The sequence below is a fragment of the Propithecus coquereli genome, unplaced genomic scaffold (assembly GCF_000956105.1).
Source record: "Propithecus coquereli isolate 6110/MARCELLA unplaced genomic scaffold, Pcoq_1.0 Scaffold388, whole genome shotgun sequence".
Classification (NCBI taxonomy): domain Eukaryota; kingdom Metazoa; phylum Chordata; class Mammalia; order Primates; family Indriidae; genus Propithecus; species Propithecus coquereli.
This window is the reverse complement of record NW_012149596.1, coordinates 726,571-736,811: the sequence shown is the minus strand read 5'-3', so window position 1 is coordinate 736,811 and position 10,241 is coordinate 726,571. Positions and strand designations below refer to the sequence as shown.

The 10,241-nt window shown below is 53.5% G+C and overlaps 1 protein-coding gene across 1 annotated transcript in view; it reads right to left on the bottom strand.

Moving 5' to 3' along the window:
- Nucleotides 1-1,354: 1,354 nt before the first annotated feature.
- The window catches only part of USP11 (ubiquitin specific peptidase 11), a 16,170-nt gene continuing 7,283 nt past the window's right edge, over nucleotides 1,355-10,241 (bottom strand). Inside the window, 20 exon segments of the mRNA XM_012652310.1 lie at nucleotides 1,355-1,887; nucleotides 1,982-2,070; nucleotides 2,266-2,381; nucleotides 2,472-2,621; nucleotides 3,608-3,720; nucleotides 3,998-4,068; nucleotides 4,165-4,410; nucleotides 4,608-4,660; nucleotides 5,361-5,567; nucleotides 6,371-6,465; nucleotides 6,571-6,654; nucleotides 6,785-7,009; nucleotides 7,359-7,517; nucleotides 7,609-7,782; nucleotides 8,191-8,293; nucleotides 8,424-8,485; nucleotides 8,627-8,772; nucleotides 9,121-9,238; nucleotides 9,593-9,723; nucleotides 9,896-10,005. Of these exon segments, the coding sequence (XP_012507764.1) occupies nucleotides 1,750-1,887; nucleotides 1,982-2,070; nucleotides 2,266-2,381; nucleotides 2,472-2,621; nucleotides 3,608-3,720; nucleotides 3,998-4,068; nucleotides 4,165-4,410; nucleotides 4,608-4,660; nucleotides 5,361-5,567; nucleotides 6,371-6,465; nucleotides 6,571-6,654; nucleotides 6,785-7,009; nucleotides 7,359-7,517; nucleotides 7,609-7,782; nucleotides 8,191-8,293; nucleotides 8,424-8,485; nucleotides 8,627-8,772; nucleotides 9,121-9,238; nucleotides 9,593-9,723; nucleotides 9,896-10,005 (2,590 nt within the window). The 3' untranslated portion in view covers nucleotides 1,355-1,749.

Genomic DNA, 10,241 nt, shown 5'->3' with positions numbered 1-10,241 from the left:
ATTATCAGTAGGTAATGGGGCAGGCCTGTACTCACAGCCCATCCCGGGCCAGCTCTGCAGGCCTGCTTCCTCGTCTGCAAACTGGGGTGATGATAGTGCTTCAATCACAAGAGTCTTCGTGAAGACTCAATGACAGCCTCCGAGTTCCTGGATCCAGTCATACCTAAAACTAGTATTTGCTTTTATTTTTGCTTAAGTCAGTTTGAGCTGGGTTCTTTACAGCAACTGCCTTGATTCCTGCCTGCGTCAACAGAGTGACTGGGAGGTCTGTGAGTGGCAACGCTGGGGCTGGGTGACCCTGACGGAGTCTTGCCAGACCCACTGCAAAGGCGGCAGACTGGGGGGATGTTGAGGCCCTGACTTGGGAGGATGGACCCTCAGCTGCCACTGAGCAGGATTCCCTCCCTAAGTGTGCAGGATCGGGTGGCTCATTTATGTCCAGATGCCACACGTCCACTCTATTCCACCCCACAGCTGTTCCCAGAGGGGTCCGTTTCTCGGAGGTGACAGTTGGCTCCTCTGCAAGGGGTCTGTTGGGAGTCGTTTAGTGCTTAAATGGCAGCTTTTTCTCACACTGTGCTTCTGTCTGTTCAGTATCCGTCCTGTGGTAGGTGCTCTATCTCACTCTTCTCTGGCGCGAGGCTGGAGGGACCCTCCCTGGTGGGGGAGCGGGGGTCGTAGTGGGAGAGGGGTCGAGTACAGGGCCCACACAGGCACAGCACATTTGTCCTGTCAGGTTGGCTGATCTGGCCAAGTATGTGTACCATCTCCATAGGAATTCTCCTCAGGGGGACTCCTCCTTCTCAGAGGACACAATTGGGGGTCTGTGGGGTGGTCTGGTGAATATTTTTATGTCCCCAGACATCACATTTGCCCACACAGATGCCTGTGTGCTCCAGCTGTGCCCTTTCCACATGAGCAGCTCATGGCCACAGAAAGCTTTGCAGTCCTGGGTCCAGACAGGCCAAACACCCCCTCCAGGGACTGACTGCAGTGTAATGCATGAGATACACTGACCTCCCGACAGAACCCAAGCAATTCCTTAATCTCAGGTTGCCCATCTGCAACTGGAGATGACAACTCCCCCGTGAGACTGCTGTGAGGATTATGAGTCAATATTTGTAAAATGCTTTGGAAAAATCTTGGCACACAGTTGGTGCTTGGAACGGTGCCTGGCACACAGATGGTGCTTTAAAAGCACTTAGAATAGCAAAACCTGGCACGTGGTTGGTTCCCAGAAAGCACTCAGAGCAGCACCCATCACACACCTGGCATTCGATAAGCACACAGAACACAGGCATAAAACCGGCGCTTCGTAAGTACACGGGAAATAAAGACCCACACTGCCAAGCGAGGACTAGACTGGCACTTTATATACATACACACACACAGTGGAAGGGACAGGGTCTCGATAAGAAAATACACTCTGTGTTCAGGTGAACCCCCATCATCACCCACGCACAACACTCCAAGCTGAGGAGAGGGAAGGGGACAACCATAAATAAAGACTAGGAGGGAGGGTTGCTGCTCTAAGGGGAAAACACAGGCGGGGAGCACACTTCCGGGAGGAGACAGGACCTCTTCTTCCCGGAGATAGCAATGCAGCGGCACAGGAGAACAACAGCAGCCACGACTAAGCCTGCAACGCTTCGCAGGGGCTCCTGACACAGGTAAGAGAATTAGGGTGGGGGACACAAGAAGCAAGATAGCAGAGAGGGCTTCCTTCCCTGGGGCATGGCCCAGGGCCCCTCAGTTAACATCCATGAACTCAGAGCTGGGTGGGGAACCGCAGGCAGGGGAGGTTGGGGGGCCAGATGAGCCGGGCTGGGACAGCAGGCGGCGTGCCACATCCTGGCGTTGGTAGAAGAGCACGTACGCTGCCTTGGACTGCGGGGAGAGGACAGGAATCAGTGTGGGTTTCCGGGGAGGGGGCGGAGTCAGGAGAAGGGAAAAAAGGGAGAAGGGAGGACAGAAGTCCCACCTCAATCTGGTTCTCATTCACAGGGGAGACACTGTTGTCATCAAAGTAGTGCCACTGGCCACTGTCCTTGTTGCAGGCAAATGTGGTGTCTGAAAGGGAGGAGGAGTGATTGTCACCCACGCTCCTGCCCCTAAGAGACATCCAGCCAGACCCACTCCCTCACTCCTCCCACTCTGATAACGTCACCACTGGCTCACACACCTAGTCACCTACTGGGGATGTCCTGACCTCCCAGTCCAGACCCCCCACCCAGGGCATGCCCCTGCCCACTGCCTGGCACATACAGTGTCCATCACGCATGCCCCCATAGTGGTTGGAAACCGCGATGAGATCATATTTGTACAGCTCTGGAGCCGACTCGTTCTGTGGTTTGATGACAAACTCGGAGAAGTCCAGGTCCCTGTGGTGGGGAAGAGGGTTAATACTGGTGCCCCCCAGCCCCTGGCCCTTCCCCTGCCACCCCTCAGCCATCCTCCCCCTGGCCCCTGACCGGATGGGAAACTGCACAAGGGTGTCCAGCTTCTCTCGGGAGAACTTGGTGTAGGAAAAGCGTTTTAGGTGGATGATGAGAATCTCGGGCAGCATCCACAGGTCCAGCTTCTTGGTGGCTAGCTGGTGCTGCTTGCAGGAGGGGCAGTACCTACAGACAGAGCCCAAGTCAGCAGACACTGCCTGGACACCTAGCGCACGCCCTTTGTACTGACGGGCCTTCATGTGCCACGTCCGGCCCGCAGAGATGCTGCCCTTTACTGTCAGCCTGCCTGGTACTCTAGTTTGCTCTCTTCCCGTTAAAATCCTTTCATTCACTCATCAAGTACTTACTGATTGCCTTTTGTATGTGCTTTCACACTCCTTTGTATTTTTGTTTGTTTTTTGGTCCATGAGACGCTAGTCTTATTTTAGAGTCTGCCTCTATCCCTGTAGTTTCCTCTCTTCATATTCAGTCACTCACTCATGCACCATTCACCAGGGATTTACTGACTGCCCGCCGTTTAATCCTTCCACACTGTTTTACATTTCTGTTCCATTTCTGCCCCATGGAGATGCTGCTCTTATTTTTGAGACTGGCTTGATGATTTTTGTTCTCTCTTCTGGTTTATTCTGCAAGTTCTACTAAGCATCTGGTGAACATCCAATACTACTATAAGCAGCGAGAAGCGAAACACAGACAACTTAAAAGTCTTCACCCTCAAGGAATTTACTCTCTAATGAAGACGACAACACACAGGACATGACGTCAAGTGGCATTAACTGAGTTAGAAAGAAAGGAATGCTTGGCTAAGAAGAAAAGAGCATGGAGGGGATGGAGAGGTGACGGTACGGAAGGGTGACTTTTAACAGGGAAGTCAGAGGAGGTCTCCCCGATGAGGTCACGTTTTCTCAGAGACCTGAGCAAAGCAAAGGAGTGAAGTCTGAAGATACCTGGCCGGAGGACACTCCTGAGAGAAGGAACAGCCCAGGCAAAGGCTCTGAGGTGAGAGTATGCTTGGGGGTTGCCGGCTGGGGAGGCAGGGAGGGTGGGAGGGCAGAGGACAGTGGAAGGAGGTACATTTAGAGAGCTAACAGGGGCCTGGGCAGGTAGGGCCATCCAGTGAAAGCCCCACAGACCCCGTTCTGGCCGCTCACCAGGGGTTTTCCTTCTCCAGGGTCTCCACAGTGGTGAAGAGCTCAATGCACTCCTGCAGCCGCACCGGAGCCTTCTTCAGCACGTAGCCAACGCATTCGTGCTTCACGTAGCCCTGGGGTTGGGTGAGCAGAGGCCGGATGGCCGGGCATGAGGAGGGGGGGAGAAACGGGGAGTGGGGGTGGGAGACGTGCCGAGTGGGTCAGAGCACAGACTCTGAGCTAGGAACCTGAGGCCCTGGAGCTGTCAGCGCATGTTCAGGTTTCAAGGCCAGGCTGGACCTGGACCTGGATCTCGCGGCTCTGTTCCCCACTGGAGGAGTTGGGGGGAGGATGTGTGAAGAGTTGAGGGGCAAGAGCTGAAAGCGCCCCCCTCCCTGGGATCCCGTTTACCTCAGCCTCGGCCTCATCATAGTAACGCTTCTTCATCTCCGGCTCCCAGTCGATGGCAATGTATGGCTGGGCTGGGGGTGAGCGGCAGGCAGGTGGTCATGGGGCCTGCTGGTGCTAAGAAATCCGCCTCCCACCTCCCAGCCCTGGCTCACAGCCAAAGCAGATACCATGGACTTCTTCAGGGGAGTTCGTGCGGTCGCTGGTCCCGTTGGAGTTCACCGTCTGCAGGGTGAACAGCTGCTTGCGCCGTCGCCTCGGGGGCCACTGAGATGTGCCAAGGCAGTTGTCCAACAGGAATGGGCACCTGCTCGTGACCCCAGAGCTGGGCCCAGCCTGCTCTGGCTCAGGGTCTCGGAGGCTGCCCCCAGTCGAGGGCCCAGGCATGTCGTCTTTATCCTCCTCCTCCTCGTCTCCTAGGACAGGGAGGATGTCAGAGATGGGAAGATGTGAGCCCCAAAGGGCTCAGCTGCAATGCACACCTAGACAAACCCTATGTGGGTCGGAGCTCCCCACCCACTGACCTTCAGCCCCTCACCCCCACTCAGGCCATGGGACCACTTGTACAGACCCTCATCATCCTTGTCAACCCTCTCTCCCTCCTCTCCCTCACCTTTCTCATCCCCATCGTCCTCGTCATCTGAGCTGGGTTTGGTCACGTAGCGTCTGCGACAGAGCAGAGGAGACTCCCAAGGCAGGGGCACAAGGACAGTAGGGACAGAACCCAGGATTTTACTTTGGTGATGACGGGAAGCCACTGGTAAACCCACATGTCAACAATTCCTAATTATGGGCCTGGGAGGTCTGAGGGGGCACCGTGTAAATGCATGAAGAGGCCAAGGCAGTCAGCAGGGGCCTTAGAGTGCAGGACCTCGGGTGCCAGTCAGGAATGTGGACTTTCGGTCTAATCAGCCGTGGGTGAACAGGCACACAACCAGCTGGAACTTTCCATCAGGGAAGGCCTCTGGGGGGTGAACTTTTGCGTGTAAAATGAGGCAGGAGAGGCTAATCCAGATAGGCACTGCTTTGTCTGCCACGGTAAGGACTCTAGATTTTAGGCACAGTGAAAATCTGTTGGCAAAACCACAAATAACCAAGCCTCTCCCAGGAGGAGACAACTGAATACAAGGCGAAGCTGTGTGTGTTTTGTCTGTCTCGTTCACCTCTGTGACCCCGCACCTAAGAGAAGCAGCAGCGAAGCCAGAGGTTGAGAGAAAGAAAAACCCTACACTTTCTTCTACGTCCACGTTAAGTTTGAACTGTCTTTTGGATGTTGAAGGGGAGGTGTCAAATAAGCACCTAAACACCCAGATCTGAGTTCTGACCCTCCCCCCCGCCGCCCGGTCCCTGGGAAGGGGACACTTACGAGAGCCGGTACATTAGGATGTTATACAGGCCCTCCCAGGAGAACCGGTCCCGGGGCACCGACACCAGGAGTGGGTGCCCGAAAAGCATCAGGCCATAGTAGGAGTTGTTGTAGTCACGGGCAGGGGTACGCTCCCGCAGGTAGACAGGAACCACAATATCCTCTCTCGAGCCCTCGATGGCCTCAATCCGACCTGACACTTCATAGCTGTGGGGGTAAACGTCAGGTCATGCCCGATCAGGGCCTCCCCACGATGACTTCCTGACTCTGCCCCACTTGCTCCACCCACTCACCCCTCACAGCCTGAAAATATTTTTAAAAGGGTCTGAAAAGTCATCATATGTTTTGTGCTTTCCAAACTGGGAGATATCTGTACAGCACTTTGTTTATGTGCTGTTTTATAAAGTACTTTGGTGTTATCACAGTGCTGAGGGGGTTAAAAAATTTTAATGACAAAGGGATTTAAAAACTATTTTCTTTTTGGAAAACACTGCTTGGTTTACAAAGACCTTTTCTACTCACAAAGCACTATTTTAGTTCTTAGTTACCCAAAGATTTTTTTTTCAACCCCACCCCCACTCTCAGTTACCCAAAGATTTAACGATTTTTCTGAATGTTCCTATGTTCAGAAAGTGTCTCAACATTCTGTATTTCAAAAATCCCTTTTCATTTTTGAGGACTGCAATAAAGGAAGGAGTTCGGCTCAGCGTCTGGTACGCAGGAGGGGCCTAGTAAGTGCTGAAGGAAGTAAATAAGTAACAGTAGCCTCCCTTTGGTAATGAGGAAGGTTAACACTCAAGGACACCCTGTATAAGGCTCTGTCACCTCACCCATTGACGACCCCAAGCCCCTTGCCCTGCCAAAGCACGTGGCTCAAGCTCTGTGCAGGGCAAGTGCCCAGTGAATGAGGCAGAGGAGGGAAGAGAGAAGGTGGCTGAGGCAGGGATGTACAAAAGGGAGCACGCCAGGTTCCTGAGGAAACACCATCTCCCCTCGCTCCCCTCACTCACACAAAGATGTCATCGCGGTCCAAGATGGTGCTCAGAGACTCCTCCAGCTGGTAGAGCTTATAGAAGCGGTGACTGAAGACATCAGCCACCATCATCTGGGAACGGGATGCAGAGAGGGGCTCATCAGTCTGCAACGTCTCCCCAGCCCCTCTGCCTCCTTGCCCCTGAATCCCACCCAGCCTCCGTCAACAGACTCTCACCCTCTCTGGAGAGATCCCCGTGTGTTTGGACAGAGCCACACACAGATCTGAGATTTTGCCTTTCTTGGGGACCACGAGCCGGTGCTGAGGGAGAAACAGCATCCACAAAAGATCAAAAGGACTTGCAGTGAGTTAATGCAGGAAACTTTGAGGTATGGCGGAGCAATCAAACTCTGACTACATGTCCCTCGCTATGTCCCCGTTCCCCTCATACCTGCTCTGGCTTGCGGCGGGGATCCATGGGAATAAAGAAGACCTCCAAGACCCTCTTGTGGCTGACAGGTAGTGGGACGCTGAGGTAGCAGAAGGGGTCGAAGGTCACAGACACGTTGCCACAATCGGGACATACCAGCGTGGACTTGAAGAGGCCGTGGAAGGTGTCCACGATCACAGAATCATTCCGCCGTTTGTGGTTTTGCCAGGCCTCCTGAGCCACCTCCTGTTGACAGACAGTGTCATGGTGGGTGGTGGGGCTTGCTCAGGGCAGGGGGAAACTATGGTTTGGGGTGGGTTCATATGGCGTAAGTCCAGAGGCAGAGTTACAGCTAGGAATACCTGGAGACTACGTTCACTGTCGGGACTGGGGTTTATGTGGGAAGGACACTGGGCTACAATTCACTGGGTTGGGTGTAGGGGCAGATGTGGTACTGGAGCTAAGGTTGGGACTGAGGCTGGAGGTGAGGTCAGGGTAGAGGAACTTAACAGAAAATGGGGTGTTGGAAACCCAAGGTAGCCAGAGAATCCCTAAGGCCTTAGCGGTCTCAGTAGGACTCTTGGGAGCAACTCACCTGATCTGGCCGCCCAGCGGCATCACATAGCTCCACATACTCCTTCTTCTTGACCCGATTGAGGTCCTCGTGCAGCCCATCCAGGAGAAATGACAGCAGCTCCTGCGAGTCATGCTGCTGGTAGCCCAGAAACTGAGACGCAAAATGGCCGACCTTGGTCTGAGAAGATGGGCAGGGCAGTCAGAGCGAGAGGGGGTTAGGAGAACCAAGAGAAGGGGGGGCCAGGGGAGTGCCCAGGGTTGAGTCACACCTTGAACACATGAGGCACGATGGAGCGGTGGTGGCCAGACCACGCCTGCTTCACCAGGTCCGCATAGGCCTCTGCGATCTCACCCTTCATACCCAGTGGGTTGCGGAAGTTGAGCTCCTCCAGGTAGCGGTTGTTGAGGAAATACTCGGTGAGCTGCGGCACGTTGCTGAGGCACTGCACGGGGCAGGAGCCAGGTGAATGGGGCAGAGAAGGAGACAGAAAGTGGCCAAAGTGAGGACAGAGAAAAGGAAGCGAGGAAGGAAGAGAAAGTAAAATGGGGGAGAGAAGAGGGCGGCAGGAGAGAAAAGATCAGGAGAGTGGGGAAGAAACAGTATTAGTATTTCATGAGAAGAAAGAATGTGGTAGCAGAGGAGAGAAGAGGGAAAGTGAGGGCAAGCAGAGGGAGACGGTATTAACATTTCAGGAATGAATGTGAGCATGTCATTTCAGACTTGTGGGGCCTTAGCTTTCTACCCAACCCCTTGCCCTGCATTCCCCCCAGGTCTCCTGGGTCTGTCCCCAACCCAGAGCTCTTCAAGCCCACCCCTGCATCTCTGCCAGACACAGCTCTAATGGCCCAACCTGCAGAGCCGAGTTCATGAAGCATGTGTTGCCCAGATTGGTGAGGCCACAGATGCCCGGCTGGCCCTTGAAGCCCTCATCCTCTTCCGACACGTTGTTGTTCCTAGGGTTGGATGAGAAACTATTAGCTGAGGGCCTACTACAATACATGTGGGTGCGATGTGCTCACAGGCTCAGTCATTTTGCCTACTGCAGGATACCCCAACTCTGGACCAGATACCCCAAAGGCTCACATGGCATGCAGCTGTGCGCTGGGCCAAGTGCCATCTCTGTTTCGGGTCTCCATGATGACCAACTGGGTTGGAGGAAGAGAAAGAAGAGAAGGAAAGGCATTACCAGAGGGCCTTATGGGCACCTAGACTTCACTTCCCCAACCTGAGTACTGCCAGGTGAGTCTGCCAGTCCACCTGAGCAAAAAAGCCCTTCCCACCCTCACCTGCCCAGTCTCCAGGGCAGCGTCAAGCACTGTGACGTGTGTGTCACACAACCGATCCAAAGAGCCTTCTGAGTTCTTGATCCACAGCCGTGTGTCTTCCTTGGGGTCCACCTGAAACTGCTCCCGAGCTGTGCGCAATACTACATCTGTGGAGGGTGATGGAGCACATTGAAGGTCTTTCTGAGGCTCAAAATGATGGACCCATCTTGGTATCCCTGACTCATCCCCAGAGACCTCATATACTTGGTCAACACCTGTGTTCCCAATCAATCTCCAAATGACTGACCCACACTCAGGACTTAAGCCCCCCAACAAACATCCTCTGCCACACCATCCGAGCTACTGGAACGCAGCTCACATATACCCTCAGTGCCTCTGCACAACTTGGCCGATGCCTTGTCAGTCGGCCAAAGCCCAATCCCATGCATCCTTAGGTCACTGAGCTGAGACCCACAGCTGGGAACGCCAATTCATTCCATGACCCTCAGACTCACCAAGCGAATCTGTGTGGCTGAATTGAGCAGTGCGAGGTGTGTCCATATCACTGTGCTGGACAAGCAGCAGTTCTACTGGGTACACCTCAACCTTCTGGATGCTGGGCAGCTCAATGACCTGCAAGGGCAGAGCGGTGCATACACAGGTACACTCACAGACACAGGCACTATGACCTCTGAGATTAGAGGAGCACACACACTGGCTAACACACACAGCATACAAAGCCACACATACAATGACCTGTAAAAGGAGCCACACAGGTGAACACACACAGTGGACACACAAGATACCTGTATAATGAGCTATGAGGGGGGAGGAACAGAGACATAGGCATATCTACCTAGCATACATGGAGACACGTGTATACATGGATCTGGACCCATTGTGGGCCTACAAAGCTTTCCTCCTACCTGACCTCACCCAACTGCTCATAGAATCTATGCTGCCCAGCACCCTTCCCATCCACTGTACCTTGCGTTCAATGGGTGGCTGGCCATGTTCTAGACCATACCAGTTGACCAGGTAATGCCAAGCAGCTGCTGGGAGCAGCACATAATCCTTGCCTTCCACCAGTCCCTCCTTGAGGCGCCAGTTTATCTGATCTGTGGGGAAGGCGTGGGGGTGGCAGAGGAAAAATGAGAGAAGGAAAGTGATGAATAACTCTGGCATCCCCCCAGTGACCTAGCACAGAGAACGGGCTTATGACCATTTGTAGGGACAGAGGAGACAAGAACTCAAGGGCTAGGTTGATGTGGGGAGGCAGAGGCCTGATACCTTCAAAGAGCTCAGCATTGTTGATGCAGCCAGGGAAAGTGCTGGAATCCTGGTCCCCTCCCTGCACGTACACCTCCCACTGTTTATACCAGTGCTGCTCCACAAGGAACCTGGGGCCCAGACAAGTAACACAAGTGTTACGTTGTTATCTGAGACTAAAAGTATCAATACATTATAATTCAAGATGAAAAGTTTCAGCATCATATAAAAATAAATAAATTAGAAGCAAAATTTATTCATTGAAACTCAGATTTATATATTAGATTACCCTAAGAGACTCGATTAAAAACAGAAAATGAGGCCGGGCGCGGTGGCTCACGCCTGTAATCCTAGCACTCTGGGAGGC